Raw genomic sequence first — 22,793 nt, forward strand, 5'->3', positions numbered from 1 at the left:
CTTATTTTGTCTTACTGGATTTGACTTTGACATTTTTCAAAGAGCATATATCAATTATTTTGTAAAATGACTCCCAATTTGAGTTTGTCTAAAGTTCCTTCATGATTAAGCCCTATTGGTTTTGTAACAATAGTACAACAGAAGTGATGTTATGTTGTACTACTTCACACCAGGTAGTAAATGTTACTGGATTTGTCCAGCATTGCTGACATTCATTTTTATCACTTGTTAAAGGTTGTTTCCTCTAAGTTTCTCCATATAAAGTTATTGTTTTCCCCTTTGTTTCTAAAAAGGGAGGAGATACTTTTGTGACTAAATATATAGTGCCCCTCATCAAACTTTTACCCATTCATTTTAGCATCTTTTGATGATTTTCTCACTTCATCATTTCCTTCATCCCACTATACATATGGACTAACTTCCTTTCTCCTATTTATTAATTTATATCTCTGTGGACTTTGATAATTTACATCTCTGTCGATATCTTGAAAGTGGTACAGTCTATCACTATACTATTTACTTTGAAAATAATATTGACCCAAATTTGACCAGTGGAAGCCCCTTCATGCTAGCTTCTGGTTTTTCCCATTTTGCACAATAGGATCTTCTAAGATCTAATTTTGTACCTTCCACTTCTCAGACTTGGAGTTAACTGTTTCTGCAAACAAACCTCATCCCTTTAGTAGGGAATGGTTTTATAAACTCTTTAGAAACAATGAATCTGTTTTATTTTTGATTGATTGAGATTGAGCCTTCCTCTGTCACGTAGGCTAGAGTGTAGTGGTATGATCAGAGCTCACTGCTGCCTCAAACTCCTGAGCTTCAAGCCGCTTCCCATCTCAGCCTCCCAAGTGTCTGGCACCACAGGCATGTACCACTGTGCCCAGGTTTTTTTTTTTTTTAATTTATACTAGAGAGTGGGGTCTCCTTTTGATACCCACGCTAGTCTCAAACTCCTGGCCTCAAGTGACCCTCCAGCCTAGGCCTCCCAAAGTGCTGGGATTAAAGGCATGAGCCACCTACCTAGCCTGTTTTATTTTTAAATGAGTATTTTTACCCAAATTTTTTTCCCAAAAATATTATTCAGGAAAATGAAAGGGATGATGAGATTTTAGAATTTTCAAACTTTTATCCAAGAACAAATATAATTTTCAGCAGTCCCTTTCCACTAGAAGATTTCTTCCTATACCTATAATATTTAGACTGCTTCAAGGTGCTCTGAGGTGTCACAGGAATTGCTGTCATGAGGTTAGGAGTAGGGAGAAGTGTGCTATTTGGAAGTGAGAAAGGAGATGTGGGTTTCTCTCAGATATACTTTGGTTGCTTTAATCTTTTATTTATTTATTTATTTATTTTAATATATTGAGCTGCTACAAGAGTTTGTTGGAAGAACAAATTCTACAGCTTAAAAAAATTTTTAACTGCTTCCTTACAGCATTAGTTTTTCATAATTTACATAAAAATCAGTAATTTCTGTTCTGTGGTGTTAGTAGACATATTTCACATATGGAGTATCAGTTTCATTTTTGTTACAGAAATGGATTTGGTCATCTACTTTGTCATGTATGCATTGGACCAAGCAAATCAGCAGTTTTCCCTTTTGGTCCTAAAATCCCAGCTTGAACACTGATTGTCTATACTGAGTGAATACTGATTAGGTGCACTATATGGTTTCAAACATAATATCTTTTAGTCATTGAACAACTGTGATTCCTCCATTTTCTCAAATCTGGTGTAAAGTCAATTATTTGCATATATAATAAGACAGACCTGTAACTGAAAACGCTGCACCAACTCTACAAACCAGCACTGAGCTTGAAAGCTTTTTTTTTTGACAGCTTTTCCACCCTCAGTTTTGTTACTTTTTCTCTCTAATTGTGAACTCCTTGTATATAAAGATTCTCACAATTCATACTATATTCACTATACAGACCAAAACTTGCACACCTCAGTTTGTTGGTTTGGCTAAATGCTTTTTATGTAAAAACCCGTAACAAAATCAAGTTTTCAATTTAAATGCTTTTAATATAAATAACAGTTATGAGTGTATCAAAAACTTACCATAAAATATGATATAAAGAAGATATACTCTATAATCATCATATATATGTATCTTAAATTCATATCATGATGTAAATATTGTCTTTATAGTTTGAATCATTGCCAAAAATACTGTTGAGTTATATTACTTACTTAAAAGTTAAAATGGATAATATTCTAATTTTTTCCTAAATTGTAGGTTATATTTATTAAATAATATTTTTAACATCTTCTGATCAGATCCCTAGTAATTTTATTTTATAAAAAAAGTATTTCAAAGATGGTATTTAATAGATCATCATTATGCTGATTTTGTCATTAAATTTTCTAGAGCATCGTCAAGTTCACTTAGTCCAACTTATTTACAGATGAGAAAATTAAGCCAAATACTATGCCCAAAGTGAGATATGCGTATGCTTTGGAATTGAGACTAGAACCTTGGCTTCTTCACTTCCATTTCAAAGTTTTTTCCCACCACAAAACTGACATCTTCATTTAACCACTTAATGCCCTAAACAGAGAAAACAATTCAGAGAATATGTTTATAAATTCCAATTGGAACAAAAGAAAAAAAAAAAAAGAAAAATTTTAAAAATTCCAACTAGAAAATCTGAGGCCTAAGGAAATTTTCAATAGTGTGGGTGAAAGATCTGTAGTTTCATGGTAATTTTAAGTTACTAAAATTTTTTTCAAGTTTCTAACTGGAGTTGATGTTCAAGTTCATATATTTTTGAAAATATCATATTAAACTGTATAATCAAGCTAAGAACACTTTAGACATGAAGCATTTATAAATTTTTTTAAAAATTTCTTCAGCAATTATCTTGCTTGAATGTATACTTTTTAGTATTGAAGAAACATGAAGTACATATAATTCATCTAGTGTTAAACCATGAAAAACCATAATTTATGAAAAACAGCATTGAGAACTGGTGATGTTTAGTTCAAGAAAGATAAAGTCGTACTGGAGATCTGATAGCAGTTTCCAAATATTTGACGAATTGTTATATGTAGAAAGAAGTGCAGTTTTGTTTTCCTCTTGCCACAGAGAGATCAGTATTGGTCTTGGTCCCAGTGAATGGGAAGTTCAACAAATAAATCTTGGGTGAATGTTAGAAAAACTTCTGTAAAACAACTAAACCTTGTCCTACCAAATGGATCACCTCCATGTGCTAGGTTTCTTCCTATACTTTGTAATTACTATTTGTTGTTCCCACAGCACCCTTGTAAGGTAGATACTGTTATCTCCATCTTACAGATAAAAAATTGAAGTGCAGGTGAACTTGCCCAAGTTTGCCTAGTATATAAATGCTGAGCTATGATTTGAACATAGGTCTGCTTGACTCTTAAACACTGCTGATATTCAGCACAAGTCTATATGTTATGTAGATTAGTCTGGCATCAGGTAAGAATTTGGTAAGTTAGTCTAGATTGCTAACCAATTTTTCTAAAACAAAAAATTGATTTTCATTAAATTTGTATAAGTAATTATGAGCAAGTAAAATTAATATGTATGATTATGTTTATTTTCTTTTGTGTGTTATAAATGCCAAATAAAAATTATAACATAGTCTATGTTCAAGAAAATATTAAGGTATAAAATACACATTTGTAGCATTATAGTATTGTTATTTATGTTTATAAATATAAGTTGCAAAAATGAATTCATATCTCAGATTAATTGAATGCATATTAAGAATGTATAGAAAATTTATTTCAGCATCAGTTGGATAACATAAATTATATTACCTCCAAAAAATACATATGCTTAAGAAAACATTGTTTTAATTAGAGAAAAAATTTACAGTAAAAGAGAAATGCATTCAAAACATTTACTGTTTTAAAATTTTATACTTAATAAACTATACTTTTTGTTCTATTTTCTGGGGTCCTAGTATTTCAGAGACTGCTGAAATATGTCTTATGTTTCTAAATATATTGTATAATGTCTTGCTATTGATTGTAAGATAATATTTTTTATAGTTGACTTAGAAATATGACTATTTGTATTTTTGCTGTCATGGTACATAATGTACACTTAGTCGTCTGGTTTTTTAAATTATACTTTTTAATAACAGGTATCTTTTAGATTTTAGGAGATGTAAAGTATTATTGATTTCTTTTAATAAAATATAGCAATTAAAGCTCTCCACAACTCAAACATAAAAGCTGATGAATATTAAGATGATTTTTAAGTGAAATTGATAAGGAATGTTTCACATTCAGAGTAGTATTCTATATATAATTCAGTAATAATAACCTGAATCTATTTATCACTTAAAAGCTTGGGTTTCTTGAGAAGAGCTGCATGAGAGTCCTGAACTGGCTCCGAACTGCCAAGTGTAGATCTAATCACATAGCTTGGAGCTGCGGAAACACATCTCTCTATTGTGGATTACTTTCCTTGGCTTATTTACATAACTTCATGAATGAAGACTAGTCAGTGAATTATACAGTCTTATATAGCTAGGGCAGCATAAATTAACCCTATTTGAGGTAGTTTATATTTTCATGGTGTATCTAATAAATGTTTGGCTATGTCTTTAAAGAAAAAACATGCACTTTAGTAATTTTATTGGTTGCCAAGAATATCTAATAATAAGTGCTGGTTGTTAAATGCGAATTGATACACTCATGATTAATAGAGGATTTTAACATTTATCATTTTAGCCTTATTTTTAGTAAATGATAGTTTTATTGATGTAATCCAAATGTAGTAGTGTCATTTTTTTTACCTTTACCCAAAGTAAGGATGCTTTCTTTATTCCTGTTCAGTAGTACATTACAGGTGGCCCTCCATATCCGTGGGTTCTACATTTGTGGATTAAGCAACTTCACATGGAAAATATTTGAGGAAAAAAAGAATGGTTGCATCTGTACTGGACACGTAGAATTTTTTTCTTGTCATTATCCCCTAAACAATACAGTATAATAACAATTTAAAAAGCATTTATGTTGTATTAGATATTATCAAGACATGATACAAAGTATACAGAAGGATGTGCATAGGTTAAATGCAAATACTGCACCATTTTATGTACGGGTCTTAAGCATTGGTATCCACAGGGGGTCCTGAAACCAGTCTCGCACGGACACCAAGGGAAGACTGTATTTTGGTGAATACATTTGATTAATTTTTAATGTAGGTAGCTTAGATTTAGAAACCAATTTTGACCTCAACGTCCGGAATTTTTTCTTATAAGCTGATCTTCAGAATAGCTTATAAGTCATTTCTTTTTTAAATCACAAATTTTACACCTTCCAATAGCACTAAAATATGCATACACGTATTTCTACAACAGTATCAAAAGACTTAGCAGCAACTTTTATTTATTAAATATCAATGAGAGGTTTGCTGTTAAATTTAAATAAACCTATCCATGAAAATTATTTGGTTGAGTAATTGGAAGTTTGCTTGTTACCTCATATTTTAATAAAGTTGTGAGTGAAAAGTATTAACTCAGCCTACTAAGCTATTGTAATTTATAAACTTTTAAATTCAAATCTCTGCTGAAAAATGAATGGTCTTTGTGAAAGCTGACCATTTTTAACACTGTAATTTCAGCAATATTTATTGAGCATCCACTGATTGGATGATTGCAGGAAGGGTGGTATGTAGACCTCAAAATTAGCAAAATATAAGCTCTGCTTTCAGGCAGCATTCAAGGAAGAGCTATAACTTGATGGAAAGAAAGTAGGCTTTGAAATGTCAAATCTGAGATGAACTCCCTATTCTGCTTCTGAATGACTGGCAAATTATTAAAATGCTCTGAGCTTTAGTTTTCTCTTCTGTAAAATACTAATACAATTACCTATCTCGCTGTGGTTAACAGTAAGATAACATGTGTATTGTACCTAGTAATGGGCCTAGCACATAGTATGACCCAATAAGTGGTGTCTTTTATGATTAGTCCTAACACTGGGGTGAGCTATGTAAGCTTGTGATTACACAAGGTGCAAGTATGAACAAAGTGTGATGGGAGTGATTACTTTTCCCTGGCGAGATGGGAGAAGGATCACTGGAACTGGGCTTTGCAGGTTTATAGAATTTACACAAATGCAGTTGGCAAGAGGACTAAGTGAAAAACATGAGTAACATCCTAGGAATATACAAATGCATGGGGGTTTTAAACAACAGGAAGGGTTCAGAGAGATAACACCCAAAGGGCCAACAATGAAGAACTTTAGAGTGTTATGACCTTTAAAATCAAGTACTTTGTCATCTTTGAGAGGGAGGATCCTAATTAATTTCTGGATTATTGTATTTATTGATTTTTGGTTACTTCCTCTTATAGTTGTTCATGTAATGAATGGTGGCTTCTGTGTTCATGATCTTCCTAGACTCCAATCCTTCACCGTATAATTAGATACAAGCTCCAGAAGTACAGGGACCAGTGTTAGGCGAGCCCATTGTATGTCTGCAGTGCCTGTCACGTAATTGTTGGATAATCACAGACTAGCAGAGGAACTAAGTCAAGCACAAACATAGTTAAAAATAAAAGATAGGCAGTGATAAATACTTAAGTGAGAGGCATCTGAATTATTTAGATGCCCAAAAGGATAAGGCATCACAGCACTTGTATCTGGAAGCAGCCAGGAAGAACTACTTAATCATAGTAGTAATGTTCATCTCTTCCATGTATGTATGAGAGTTTCTTTTTTATTTCTTAAATGAAATTTTATGAAAAATGTATAAACTTTTCAAGTAATTCAGTAGCCACAAAACTATATTTTAAAATGTTTAAGATTTTTTCATAAGATCTATCTCACATATTTATACTAACTCAGTTTACTCAGATATAGATATCAATGCTTTTCTGCTCATCTTCATTTTTTACTAAAAGAATCAAGAGCTCATGTTTATAACTCCACCACTTTAAAATTATCAATTACAATTCCAAGATTGTCTTTAGGTTTTTTCCATGGTTTGTGTACTTTTTAAAAATACTACTTCAAGCCACATTTTTTGACCATGTGATATGTATTCCTTTATTAAAATCAATATTGTTTTAACCATGATGACCTTTCTCTGTTAAGTTTAAAATACTTCTCTAACATAAAAATAATTTTTCAGGTATTTCTTTTAGTAGTATCAGGTTTGTTTTTGTGGTTTTTTTTTTTCTGAGCCTTGAAATGAATGATTTCCTTTACCATTTTTTATGAGGTTATGTTTTACCTTTTCAGGTGGTATTATTTTTGTCCACATGTCCATTTCTATAAAAAGTCTGTATTGACCACCACATGAATTTGCTCTCTTCTCTGTAACTTTGAACATATGGATACTTTCCCCTTGAACTTCTGTTGATTTCTTCTGCTAGGTCATGTCTCTGTTTTCTTCCTAAAACTTTTCCAGGTAAACTAAAATATAAATTCGCCACTTAGACCACAGGTTTCATCATCACCCTTTTAAGTGCATTGTTAAATATGTGGTTTTTTTTAGGCTTTCTACCATAAAACCCATAGCAGTAAAATAACCATAGCAAATATACTATCTTATTACCACAGTATATTATGAATATATTATTATAGCCTCATTGTTATCAATTATTTCTCCTGTTCAAAATCATTTAGATATTTAATTATAAAAACTATTTAGCCAGGTGTGGTGGTGTGCACCTGTAGTCCCAGCTACTTAGGAGGCTGAGACAGGAGAATCACTTGAACCTGGGAGGCGGAGGTTGCAGTGGGCCGAGATCGCACCACTGAACTCCAGCCTGGCGACAGAGCGAGACTCCGTCTCAGAAACAAACAAACAAAAAACTATTACAGACTTGCTTCCATTGGTAAGACAAATGATACAAGACATACAAAGAAAAAATGTTTTTTTATTCTGTTTCCCCATCCCTCACCAAATCCCATTTTCATTTTGTGAGATAACTAATTTGGAGGGTGTCTATATCTCTGTTTTCAAACATATACATTCACATACATACTCTTTAGAATATAACAGCACACTCAGGATAATATTATGGAAATTTTTCTTCAACTTGATAGTTTTTCACTTAGCAGTAGATTATGGACATCTCTCTGTGTGTGTGTGTGTGTGTGTGTGTGTGAGAGAGAGAGAGAGAGAGAGAGAGAGAGAGACAGAGAGCGAGCAAGCAGGATCCATCTCTGTTTACATCCACCATTGGGCTTTCAGAGCCACAACAGTGCTAGTGAAGTTAAAAATACTTTTGTATATTTATGACTATTTGCACTTTCTTGTCTGTGAATTTCCCAGAAGCCATAGAGAAAAATGCTGATAGATTTAAGTACAGAAAAAAATGAGCTATGTCTGTGTTGAATGAGATATCAAAAGTAAAAATCAAAAGATAAAGCACAGACTAGGACACAATATTCACAAAACAGAAAAAGGCAAAGTGTACTATCTTTCATATACAAAGAGGACCAACAAATTGATAAGAAAAGAGTAAAGTCCCAAAATTAAACAGATTATATTCAGAATAGGGACATAGTTCAATAGTCTTACATACTTTGACTTCACTATTCTACTTCTATGAATGTATCCAACAGATATATTCACAAACTTGTAAAATGACTTGTGTACAGAGTTATTTATTACATTGCTTTTAATAACAAAAGATTGGAAACAACATAAATACATCAAACAAACACTAGTTATAAATAAGTTTTGGTGTTTCTATGTAATGGAATACTATGCAACTGTAAAATATAAATGAGAAAACTATACTGATGTGAGATCTTCAATATAATATGGTTCAGTGAAAAAGGAAAGAATAGTATGTATAATCTACTACTATATAGTGAAAAGGGATTAAAATTATGTATTTGTAGTTGTTTAAATACGTGCATAAACTCTCAAAGGACACACAAGAAACATACTGGCTACTGGGTTAGAGGGAAGGGTGGTAGAGACACTGTGTACATTTTTATACTTTCTAATTCTAATTTTGAACTATGTAAATATATTACCCTATCAAAAAATTGATACAGTGTATTAAATTTTATCAGAAGCAAAATTATACTCTAATAAACAACTGCTAACATTAATTGATCACTTACTATGTACCACGCACTATTGTAAATGCTTTGTTTATATTGTCTCATTTCTCACAACCACCCCATGTTTTTAGTATACATGAAAGACAAAAATTATTTTTAAAAAACAGAAATTGCCATTATTAACTGTGATGGGCTTGTGTGTTTGGGCTCAATGTCTTATATTTACTTAAGACACATTGAATATTTGCTGTATGCCAGGCTCCTTGCTCACTATTGAGAAGTCAGATAACTAAATATAGAAAGTTATTTGATAGAGGAAGTACTAGAAGAGTAAGAATATGGTCAGATGACTTGAGTGTCTTCAGCTGGCTAGCACTGTGATCTAAAACAAAATCTCTGTAGTGACTTGTAGTGTCTAACTATGGATGATTCTTGGATCTACAGCATGCACAATGAAACCTTTTAAAATTGTATCTACCTGATAATACAAATGTGGTAATGTAATCACAGCAGCAGAAACTATTCTGTGCCTACATGCTGTCATGGGATATAAATAAATGTATCTGAAATATATCTGTAGTGGCATTCCCATTCAGACCATATAACACTGTTTTCCCACTTCTTCAGAAGATGGTATTTGCCAGAACTATTGTAAATGCACAGAGGAAAAACTAATATATATTTTTTAACTTATAATGAATGCCTTAATACAGGATTCTTCTATTTTTAACTTGCATCAGAATAACCTGGAGAGCTTGTTAAAACAGATGGCTGGGCCCCACCCTCACAGTTTCTGACTCAAGGTCACTGCTGCTGCTGCTGGTGCTGCTGGTGCTGCTGGTGCTGCTGATCAGGGAACCACACACTTTAAAATCAATATTTATGTAGGTCTTTAGGGGTTAATTCTCTTGAAGAGCCTGGGTTAAGAAAGTTGAGAAGAACTGAGAGCAAAACAGATAAGTGACTGTGATGGTTAGAATGAAAACCTTAACTGCCAGGACATGACCCTCCCTACCCCAAGCCTCAGCTTTTTGCAAGAGCCAATGCCATATGTGCCACATAATGTAAAACATCATTTCTCAGCAACGTTTTTCTGTGGGACATCTATCTGCCATATTGTTGTGTCTTTTTCAGATACATCCATTGTTTCACTTCTTAGCAGTATTCCTAGAAAAAAGGGTTTGATTCGGCTGGGCGCGTTGGCTCACGCCTGTAATCCCAGCACTTTGGGAGGCCGAGGCAGGCGGATCACGAGGTCAGGAGATTGAGACCATCCTGGCTAGCACGGTGAAACCCTGTCTCTACTAAAAATGGAAAAAAATTAGCCGGGCGTGGTGGCGGGCGCCTGTGGTCCCAGTTACTTGGGAGGCTGAAGCAGGAGAATGGCGTCAACCCGGGAGGCGGAGCTTGCAGTGAGCCGAGATGTCGCCACTGCACTCCAGCCTGGGCGACAGAGCGAGACAACATCTCAAAAAAAAAAAAAAAGAAAAGAAAAGAGGGTTTGATTCAAGATTTCACATTAAATATTCCTACTGATTTTTTTATTCCTAGTTCATCTTTCACAACCTCCTTACAAAGGTTGCTAAAGGAGAAGTGTTTTAAATTGTTTTGTGTAGTGTTAAATACACATACACACATGCACATATGCATGTAAATGAGTAAAAAATAGGTGCATGGTGGTCAGTGTATAACAGTTGCATACTGGTCCGTTTAATCTTTTAGGCAAGATTAATTTTGTTTATGTTTATTCCCCTAATAATGGTGCTAATACTTACCAGCTGTGACACAGGTTCTCAAAGTTCCTAGACAAGAATATTAGCATCTTTGAACTCCTTAGAAACTGAGGCGGAGCTTGCAGTGAGCTGAGATCCGGCCACTGCACTCCAGCCTGGGTGACAGAGCGAGACTCCGTCTCAAAAAAAAAAAAAAAAAAAGAAATGCGGTTTCGTGGGTTGCCCCAGACCTATATAGTCAGGAAGGGGATTGGGAGAAAGAGCAACAATCTGTGTTTTTAACAAGCCTGCCAGGTGATTTTGAAGCTTTCTAAAATTTTAGAACCACCATTTTACTAAACACAGCGTTTTCCCTTACATTAATCCTTTGATTCTTATAGTAATCCTGTGATAGATTGTAACTCTTTATGTGTGTTCTGGGGGAAATAAGAATTGAAGAGGTTAAATAATTTATTCTAACTCACACTGATATTTAGCAGTACTCCAAAGAAGAATTTTCAAATCTTTTTCAAATAATATGTCCATCTTTCCTTTGAATACATCCTAAAACAGTGTGTGTTACTTAAGCATTCCAGTTTTTTGAATCATTATTTTCTGAGCTTTTACTCCTTTATTAATTTTAATCAGTATCTCATGTGAAGAACACTTTCTTTGACAGGTCAACTAACAGGACCAGAACTCAAATTTACTTACTTTTTTTCCCCAAGTACAGGCATGCTTCCATCATATATTTTAAAAATAAATGGCTTTTGCAGTTTATGACCACATTCTGCCTACTTTTGTTTCTATGTGAACTTTTCCATAATAAAAATAAAACAATAGGAAAAATGCCTTTTGAAACGAAAAATAAGTATATAAAATACTTTTAAATGCATAACCTAAAAACTCAAATAAAAGTATTAACAGTTTCATAAAACAATCTAAATTCGCCATCATTATTGACTTAATCTTACTATTCTGTTCTTATTTTAATGACACACACCAATTTAACTGCTGCTCAGTTACCAAAAAGTGTTTCTAATATTAATTTGGAGTTATTTCTGTCAAATGAAACAATGCTGTCCTATTACTTGTAATTTTCATGAGTGTATTTAAGTTAATTAACCAAATTAGAAAACCATAAAATCAGATGTGTTTATAGAGACCCAAAACCTTGTAATGACTTCAGTTGGAGCTTCAACACATGAAATTTTTAATTTTAAAAAAAAATTATTTTACTTAACACTGACATGATGGATCCTTTAATAAAAAGAAATTGTTACTTTAAGTTGTAACTAATATTTCTCTTGGCTGCAGTAGAAAATAATTTGCAAAATGAAAAGTTGACAAGTAAGACTGAAATAATTAATGAAGATTTAGGTCGTATTTTATTTTCCCTTATGTTCTCCATATCTGCTAATTCAACAAGATTTACATAATGTGGCATTTGAATTATGGAGAATGGAAATCTGGTAGCATTATAAAACTCTGGCCCATCTGGGAAATAATGTTGGTGCTATATTGGTTATATAAAATACCTTAAAATTTCCTGATATTTCATATGTATAGGTAAATAAAGATATTATTAGGGGGATTCTTAAAACATCTTTGTAATCGTGGTTTTATTTTACCTTTTAATCCTCTTTCAGCTTCAGAGGGGAAAATTAAGTTGGTAGTAATTATTAACCAATTTCACACAGTAGTGCTGTGGTCATTTCAGTTGTTGTTAATAATTCAATTTCTAGATCACTCCGTTAGATTTCCTTACTCAGCTGGCTTTAAAGGAGGACCCAGAAATCTATTTTAATAAGCAGCAGCAGTGATTTGGATGTAGTAGTCCCTAGGTCTCACTCTGAGAAACTTTAGAAGAGAATGTACTCCTTCAAGCTAACACACTAAAAATAACAAAATTAAATATTCCAAATACTACTGTAGCCTCCTTTATGCAACTTTAACCTTGGAATGATAGGAATGATTATCAGAGAATTTTCTCCCCATAACAGTATCGTATGCATTTAGATCTTTGCAACGTAGTTATCATAGTATCCCTGGTGCTGTACTAAGCACTTGGTACAGTATTTGGCACATAGTAGGAACTGCATAAGTATCTTGGGATGGATGAATGAAGAAAACCAAGTAGCTCCATGTTTAGGGTTCCCACGTTATCCACATGTTATCTTCTCTTTGGTTCAGCTGCCTAAGTTATGTGTACAATGTTATCTTTCTCCTTAAATTATACAGGTTTTTCGTAGAAGGGACCACATCTTGTCTATTTTCATCTCTATTTTTAACTCTTTTTTACACATACATGCCTACTAAATATTTATCAAGTAAAAAATATTTTGATTTAATTCAACATACTAGATTCTCATCTCCATGAGGACAGGGGCTTTGTCTCTCATTTTCATGGTAGTTTTATTAGAACTTACTAGCTAATGCATGTTCAGAAGCATATGAATGAATGAATGACGAATGAATTAACAAAATAAGAAATAACTTCATTTTAATTTCAGTTTTCTTAAAATTTAATTTGGGGGTTAATGAGGTTTTCTGGGTGGTAAAATTTATTTTTATAGAAGAGAAAAAAAAAATCTGCCTTGCTCTTTAAGAAGAAACTTACAGTGGAAATGTCCCTACCATTTGTAAGAGATAGAATGATAGAATTTGACAAATTCTGAAACTGATGAATCTTCAGCAGGACAGAATTTTCTATCTTAGCATTAAATAGTGTATATCAGTCATTATGAAAATATCACAATTTGAACCTATGTGGCAGTTCATAACATCCTATGAAGTAAAGATGTTTACCCATGAAAGCCTAGAGAGCCTATCAAAAATCAAGAGATTTGTTTTCCTTAGTTGAAAAATAAGGAAAACAGAATGTCCCAGTACCTGCAAAACTTTCTGAAATAAATTCTATTAGTGTAGTCTTTTTAAAATATTCTTTTTCTTTCTTTCTTTCTTTTCTTTTCTTTTTTTTTTTTTTTTGAGACAGTCTCGCTCTGTTGCCAGGCTGGAGTGCAGTGGCATCATCCCGGCTCACTGCAACCTCCGCCTCCCGGGTTCAAGTGATTCTCCTGCCTCAGCCTCCTGAGTAGCTGAGATTACAGGCACGCACCACCATGCCCAGCTAATTTTTGTATTTTTAGTAGAGACGGGGTTTTACCATGTTGGCCACGACGGTCTCAATCTCTTGACCTTGTGATCCACCCGCCTTGGCCTCCCAAAGTGCTGGGATTACAGGTGTGAGCTGCCATGCCCAGCCTTAAAATAGTCTTATTATCATATTTCTTTTCAAAACATGTTAGTATCAGTAAATAAGTTGAAGCTCTGATAAAGTATGAAATCTCAAGGTTTATGCCTTTGGTAACTGTAATTAGCTGATTAAATTTCTCCTGATGACTTGCAGTGCTTTTTGTTTTTCTGTAAACATTTTGGGTTTTTTTTTGTTTTGTTTCATTTTGAGGAACTTCTTATCTTCTCCAAATTATCTGTTCTCCTTTACTTTGAATGTACCTAAAATAATATTAGTTATTTAAGAATTCCAGTTTCTTGAATGATTGTTATCTGAGATTTTACTGTGAATTTTAATAAGCATCTTATATGTGGAACACTTACCTTGACAAGTTTGTAGACATAAGGTTATTATGGTTTAAATATAGAGATACCTCTATGGAGGTATAGATACCTTTGTGTCACCCTATCTCCTTTCTGGTCAAATCCCAAACCTCATTTTGCTTTTCATTTTTGTTAGCCCTCAAAATGATCTTTTCTTTTACTTAGGTCAGCTCACATGAACCTATCAATTCCCTGACTAGATACAATCTTTGAATATCCTCATAAATGTGTAGCCTGCAAAAAACATGAAAGTTTTAGCTTCCAGAAAAATGTAATTAACAGAGGAGTATAGGGGAGATATTGAGAAGAGGGTCAAAGATTAGAACCTCCGAGTTGCTTGAGGCCTAAGCAGAATACTTTAGTGATTCCAGAGATTTAGATATGTGAGTTTAGTTGAAAGCAGGGGCTAGGGAAACGTTTCTTTAAGTCGTTTACTGCACCCACACTTAATATCTTCAGATTGTATATTCCAGATTGTTAACAGTGTTAAAGTTGTGTAAAGTTGCTTTTATTCACACCAGATAAAATTGAAAAAGAGCAGTAGTCTATATGAAAAAAATAATTTTTATCATACTAATGGCTCTTTGGGAATGCTGGGGTTGAGCTGATTGTGATGGAAGGTAGAGGCCAGAGAAGAAACTTACAGAGGAAAGAAGGCAGGTACTGACAAGCAGCAAAGGCAAGCTGCTAAACACTCCCTAATTCTCTTCAGTTGTATTCACATCGTGCCTGGTGACTATCCCTGAAGATGCATTTTTTTCCCCACTTCTCCTTGACACAGCATTCAGACACATACCTTCCCTGTAATTCAGATATCCTCAGTCACTTCATGAATAATTCCACAGGAAGGCTTGCCACACAGAGAATTCCAGGTACTTTTATAGAAGCATTTTTGTCTCCAGCAGTCCCCTAACCTTTGTATTTTAAGTGATTGTTCTTAGACATGATTTTGTCCAAGGAAGAGTTTTCTTTATTGTTTTCAATTTCTTGAAACACCTTTATGAAATTGGAAATTTCACTGAATGTAGTAATCTTCCAGTGAGAAAACTCTCAAATATTTTTTATGCTGTCTCTATAATAAGTGACTATGATAATAAATTATGTATTCAAAAGAGAAACATACAAATTAAACTCCAAATTTTATAGACTCCACAAATGTCTATCAACTGGTAAGCTGAATTTTATTTAACTTGCCTTTTTCCTTTATACACTTTATTCTAAAATAAGGAGATGTTGGAGAATTCATAAATTTGTGATTTTGTTTTGAGAAATTAATAGTTGTTTATATGGAATGATATCCAGGCTACTATTAAGCTATAATCTAAATAATTGGAATAGTAAATAAACAGCTTTCCTTCTTTTCAGGTGATGGTGTTTGTACATGCTCGAAATGCCACTGTAAGAACAGCTATGTCTCTAATAGAAAGAGCAAAAAATTGTGGCCATATTCCCTTCTTTTCTCCTACCCAAGGACATGACTATGTACTTGCAGAAAAACAGGTAAGGAACAAATAGGACAAGAACTAAAGCAGGTAACATGCCACATATCCCAGGTATTTTATATGTGAAAGATCCACAGTCTGAAATTCCAAGAAGTTAATTTTACAGATTTATGATGTTATAATCTTGACTTTTTTCTTGACTTAATAATCTTTTATTAAAAGGTTTCACTGTATGACATAACACTTATCATTCGTTTCTATATGGTTATAATTGAAGTGTTTAGTCCTGCTCTTTAAAATATAGTTAAAATATAAAATGCAGTTAAATTTCATATCCTATGTTAACATCTAGTGGGTTTATTATTGTACTTCTAAAGAATTAATACTTTTTAAAAATTTCTCAGTTTTGATTTCTAAGGTTAATATTGATAGACATAACCTAAATAACTAAGGCTTTTTTTTTTAAGCAATGTAAAAGAATTCTGAGCCAAAAAGTTTGTAAACAGCTGCCTTGTTATTCAGTGTACATATGCTCAAAGGACAAAAAGGTCTTGGGATCACCTGCATCCTTGTTAAAAAGGGAGACCTTTAGGCCCCAACCCAGACACACCAAACCAGAATCTACATTTTAACTAGATCCTCAGGGGATTTTGTACACATTACAGTTTAAGAAGCACTCCTCCTGGTAATTTGAGTATTGGTAGTATCTTAAGATTTATATCAGATTTTATTTTATTTAACTATATCAGGTAATTATTTAGATCAAGATCAAGACATCTTCGGGCCAAAGGTGTCTACCTGTTTTATAATTAAAGTTTTATCAGAACATAAACATACCAATTTATTTATTGTCTGACTTTTTTTGCACTACCGGAGAAGAATAGAGTTGTTGTGATAGCTACTATAAATTACTTTCTGTTTCTTTGCAGAAAAAGTATGCTGACTCCTGCTTTAAAACTGTGAAAATAAATTATGAAATAAAAAAAAAATCTGTTGGCATAAAATGATAACTTTAAATTTTTCATATATATATAAAATGTAAGATTTAACTGATTGGTCACCGAACAGCTGCTAGCTGCCAGACATTGTCTTATGCCCTTTTATATTTATTATCCAAGTAAAATATATTTAATTACAACTGTACTATAAATTTCACCATTTTATATTGATATTTTAAATTCTATCTTAAGCTGATATCAGTTGTTTTGAACATCAGACTCTCTTTCAATTTAGAAATGGAAAATTTATTTATTTTCTATATTTTTTTACTTCTGTTACATAACATTTATTGTACAGATTATACAGCTTTGTGTCCTTCCAGTTATTTATTAATCATGAATTTATGAGAGTCTTTGAAAAGTCAAGTTGGTATTCATAAGTCTTGTTTCATTTCTTTGGAAATACGAAACAACTCTATGCTGTTTAAAAACCAAACCTTGAGAGCCACCTTGTGGATTTCTGGTTTCTTTATCCATCTCAATTTGGAGAACTATTGCTAATTTAAATAATGCAGGTTTATATTTAATTGTAGTTATTGTAATGCTTAACATTTATTAAGTGGTCACTAGTGTCGGGCATTGTGTTTATTACTGTATATAACTCATTCAATCCTTATAACCTATGATATTGCTGGTATTATCCCTTGATATGGTATATGTGTAAATCAAATATAGTATGAAATACTCTAGAGCATATTACAGTAATTTATATGGAGACATTTTCAAATGATGTTTATTTAAGGCAGTGTTACCAAGCACAAATTCACAGATCACTGTGCTGGAAGAAAAATAACAGAGAAATGGAAAGTTTTGATACAATTGGGTAGATTTGAAAATCCCTAGTCATTTTTATCATAGCTTTTTTATATTTTTATTATACTTGATTTTTATCCTGATCCAACTATTATTGGACTTTTTTTTCCCAAGAAGAATGAATTGCACACACATTTATTAAGAACATTATCCTATTCACCATTATATTCCCAGACTTTCATAGAGTATTTGTCTGATAGTAGGTATCCCAGAATTACTTTTTTTCTTAGCTTTTATTCCTCCAAGACTGACATTACAATAGATGTTTCACTTTAATTTTCTCATCTGACCTGCACCATTGTGCTGTCCTTTAAGATTCTTATTCCCATTTTACAGATAAGGAAACGAAAACTGAGAAAGTAAATAATTTTCACAGAGAATCTTATATTAAATAGTGAAGCCATGATTTGAGTCAGTCTGACTCCAAAGTCCACCATTTTCACTGTACTGTGTCCTGTTTGTTCAAAGCAAACAGATCACGTCCAATCTGGGACTTTCTGAAGACCTTAGGGCATGGAGTCTTTTTTTTTGTTTTTTTTAATAAAATAGAAGAACATTTCCATTTCTTCAACCTAACTATATCCCTCACTTCTCCTAAAGAGAGATTTTAAAGAGTGAAACCCTCCACAGTGCATATTGTACCAAAAGATAAGGTCATCTTTCTCAATATTTTCTCAGAGCTCTAGAATTTAAGAGTATTTGTCTAGTGCTAGTGGTACCTTCCTTCATATTTCTTGAAGTGCCTTTGAACTTAAATGGTGTTAACAGTCTAGCAATTTCAAGGGAGCTATTATCATCATGGTGGGAGACATTTCCCATGTTTTTGAAAAATGGGAAATTAAGAACCCAAACATTAAAATTTAATTAGAAGGTAAATTTAATTAAAATTTAACTAGAAAACCAGCATACACAGAAATTTAGCCTCATGCCTCCTGTTATATGACTTAATGCCTACCATGCCACAGTGATGCTTTACCCCAAGTGTTTAATGTAATCACCTCAATTCCTGACTTACCAAGATATTTAAAAGCACTTCTTTACAGTTTGATTTAATACAATATATTTTTTATTTGTATAAATAACAAAACTCCATTAAGAAAATCCTCCTTTTCTGTGTATGTGTTTGTGTGTACGCACATGTGCATGTAATAAGGCTGTTTCTATGCCTTAGCTGCAACTGAAATGATTCTTTTCTCTCTGTAAGTAATAGTTACACCTCAGGACTTCTCATATAATTTTCACCTTTAATATCAAAGTCACCCCCAGGGGAAAAACTACCTATATTTCCAGATTTGTCCACTGAAACAAGAATGTAGGGAAAGGAAAGGAAAGTCTCCCAAGAGTAGTTTAACCTTCAGAAAAGGAGCTTGGGGATCTCCCAGGACACAGGAATATCTCAGGACATACAAATGATGCCCAAACCAACAGAACACATTCACAAAAAGGTCTGGTTGTGATTTTACCTCTAGAAGGTTTATGGCCTTGAACATCTAAGCATTTCTGAAATGTACTTTCTCTTCTATCAAATGGAATAATAATGGAGTAAATAATACCTAGTCTAGTTATTTACTATGAGAAACAGAATGATGTATGAAATTATTTTGGAAACTGAACAATGATAAGACTTTACCTATCATAGAAATTTATTTTTAGAAAATATATATATACTAATAACTAAATTTCAAAATGGCAAAAGCATAATAGTGACCACTTACTACTTTTATACTCTCCCCCACAAAGACTGTCTTAAGAAACCACTGTTTTCTATAAAATAGAACATAACCTCAAGGAATAGCAGCAGTGTATGTTTATAAAAGTAAGTATATAATTAAAGATGCATATGTTTTCGTTATTAAGCCATTGTTTTCCATTGTGATTTTAATTTTAAGTTAAATGAATCCTTCAGTTAGAATTTTCAGATTCTGTTTTACTTGAGATCTCAGTCAAATCAATTTTTTCCGTTAGGGATAAATTTTTAACAGGCTTTAACTGTTCTCATACTGGATTGAGTATTCCCACCCATCCCTTTACCATATATTTCTGATTTATGGCCCTGATGTGAGTTCAATATTTTTACATATATCAGTGATGTTAAGAGTTTGTCTTTTAGGTAGAATTTCTGTCACGTAATAAGCCTTGTGTCTGTAGTCATTGAAAATATCTGTTGAACAGTTATAGCAATAGGAAGAATCCAATAGTAATATGTCCCCTCAAGCTGCTTTAAAGTATAATTTTCTGACTTTTTATTATGTAGCTCTATCAATCATTTCCTTGTTTTTATAAGTTCAGCTTTAGCCTTTGCCTAAATCAATGGCAACTGGAATCAAAGCCAATTTGATTTAGTTATCGATGCTTACTATTACAGCTTGCTTTATTTTTGCTTGAGCAGCTTCGGTGTCAATATGGCCAAGTAAAATAAGAATCATCTCTTCCTAGAATAGAAGGTATCTGTTAACTAAAGAGAGCATAACAGATTATTAGTAGCAGAAATGGTTAATAGCCCTCTTTCTCTTACTTTTTTTTTACTTTAAATATATACAAAATGTCATCTTCACAGAGTTTATTCTTTCCCTGCCATATCTTATCAACCTCTTTTCCTCTTGGAGGCTAATATAATAATTTTTTTGTCAGTTACCACCACATAGGGTGTCAAAAGTTTATTAGTATTATTTAAATAAAATGAAACAAAATTGTAAAAAAAAAAAAAATGCAACTGTTTGCTTAATCGCATTTTTGGAAGCATGACTTTTCCATTTTCAAAGGGAGGTAACCTCATATAAAATATAAACTTTTGATCTAAGCAAACCTGTTTTTTAATGTTGATTCACACACTCTGCCTTTTTAACATCCTCAAGCCACATTTCATCACGTACAAAGTGGCAATGGTACCTATATTTTAAGATTTTTGTGGCCTGGTGCGGTGGCTCATACCTGTAATCCCAGTACTTTGGGAGGCTGAGATGGGCAGGTCACCTGAGGTCAGGAGTTTGAGATCAGCTTGGCAACATGATGAAACCCTGTCTCTACTAAAAATACAAAAAATGCCACTCATGGTGGCACGCATCTGTAGTCCCAACTACTTGGGAAGGCTGAGGCAGGAGAATCGCCTGAACCTGGGAGGCAGAGGTTGCAGTGAGCCAAGATCATGCCACTGAGACTCCAACCTGGGTGACAGAGGGAGACTCTGTCTCAAAAAAAAAAAAAAAGAAAAATTCTGTAATAAATAAGGTAACATATACCTTGCCTAACACATGGTGGAAATTCTGTAAATGTTTACCCATACGCTTTGAAGAGGAAGAAGACAACAGTTTTAAACAATAATAGATGTGACAAAAATTAAATTTAATGCTTTGGAACAATAAAAAATAATGTTGAATTGTAAAAAGCAATAAGGTTGGTAGAAATATTAGGAACAGCAACAACAGACTAGTTAATATCTACGTCTTTACATGTACACTTGTTAAATTTAATAACTTAAAACATGAAGTAAAATAAGCAAAAAGAAGAAATAAAGTGGGTAAACAAACTTTTGATGAAAAACAATTCTTAAAAAATTATGTAACATATATTCATCAATATATTATCAAAATCTAAACATAATAGTACCCAATTCTGAAGATGATTTGAGGAGATTTTTTGTGGTATTGATCAATACTTTAAAAAAAAAAATTGGTAATAGATTTTAAAAGCCAAGCCAAGGCTCTTATTCCAGACCTTTTAACTTTGAAATTCTAAACCTGGGAATTTTTCAAAGGAAAGATTAAAAGAAAAAGTTAATATACACCAAGGTTAAACAGTTCAGATGAAATGTAAAAGAGAAGCAGATTAATTCAAGCCAGTAATTTTAGATTTCAATAGGCAGCAACAGGGAAACGACATTCCAAAGAGAGAAGAAGAGAACACGGGCAAAGGGAAACTCTGGGTTTATTTGGAGAATAAGAATGTTCTCTATTCACCAGAATGTAAGGTGCATGGAGGGCTAGACATGGTCAGACAATGGAAGACTTCAAATTCTATGCCTAGACTTTTAGACTTTATAAGCAGTGAGAAGCTATTGAAGATTGTTGAAGAGTCAAATTGTGTGACCAAAATTCACGTACTGAAAAGTAGGATTCAGTTTCTTCCAAGCAAGGGAAATTTTCATGGCAAATGTGTTCATTTCAATGTGGTCTAATATATGGTCTAACATTATTCACTTTGAATAAGTGAGACTCTTTTTAAAGAACATAGTAAATAGCATTGAAATTTTATCCTTGTTTCTTATTACTTTTAAGGAAATTTTGATTGTAGCAATTTTCATTTCTGTGCTTTAAGATGCATTTTAGAAGCATAGAATACATTTCTTACAATAAATTAATACATCTTGTTAAGGAATCATGCTGTTTTGAAAAAGTATGTTAATTAGAATGTTGTTTTTCACTCATTTGAGAATACTTGAGTAACGGAAGCACTCTAAAGACATCAGATTAATAAATAATGTTATAAATTCCTAGGGATAGAGAGATGTGTAATGATAAAATTTAAAATCAAAAACATTTCATATTGTGATTTCATTTTTTAAATTTTTCTCTTTACAGATGGCCAAATGAATTAAAATAATGCAATTTTAGATAAGATTTATCTTTTTCTAATTAGGATCCTCTCTCTGGAATGCCAACTTATTTCTATTAATAATCAGGACAGCCTATATGGGAACCAGGATCATCTTTCAAGGAATATGATATGAAACAGAGCAAATGGCACTTTCTTTCTCACAAGTTAAAATGCATAATTAACACAGAATAACATATAGAAATTAGTTATTGGGATTAGGCTGGTCTGGGTGATTGTGACTTGTTTATATACACATGAGCCTTAAACTGTTTTTCATCATGGTCACTCAGCAAATATTTACTCAGTGTAAGCTGGTTACCAGTCACTTTAATAGATCAATGGGTATCAATATAAATAAAGTGCTGTCAACCTGTTTATATTGGATTGAAGTAGACACATGTATCACTTATGATTTAGTAAAAGGAAACAGAAACCATTCTAGGTACATTTTAAATAGAAAAGAATTTGTATAAGAAATTAGGTACTTACTGGAAATTTGGTAAAATCAGAGGAGTAGAAGTTCAGGGCTACTACTACAACTCTTGAATTTAACCAGTTACATGATGGTGATTAGCAGTTAAAAAGCCACAGCTATTACTACAGATGCCTTC

The 22,793-nt window shown here is 32.8% G+C and overlaps 1 protein-coding gene across 2 annotated transcripts in view; it reads left to right on the forward strand.

Moving 5' to 3' along the window:
- ASCC3 (activating signal cointegrator 1 complex subunit 3) overlaps nucleotides 1–22,793 on the forward strand; it is a 372,277-nt gene that overhangs the window by 184,076 nt on the left and 165,408 nt on the right. For both annotated transcript variants that reach the window (XM_078001240.1, XM_015136988.3), the window contains one exon: nucleotides 15,702–15,836. In XM_078001240.1, the coding sequence (XP_077857366.1) occupies nucleotides 15,702–15,836 (135 nt within the window). The remainder of the gene's footprint in view (nucleotides 1–15,701; nucleotides 15,837–22,793) is intronic.

Source organism: Macaca mulatta, chromosome 4 (genome assembly GCF_049350105.2).
Source record: "Macaca mulatta isolate MMU2019108-1 chromosome 4, T2T-MMU8v2.0, whole genome shotgun sequence".
Lineage (NCBI taxonomy): Eukaryota > Metazoa > Chordata > Mammalia > Primates > Cercopithecidae > Macaca > Macaca mulatta.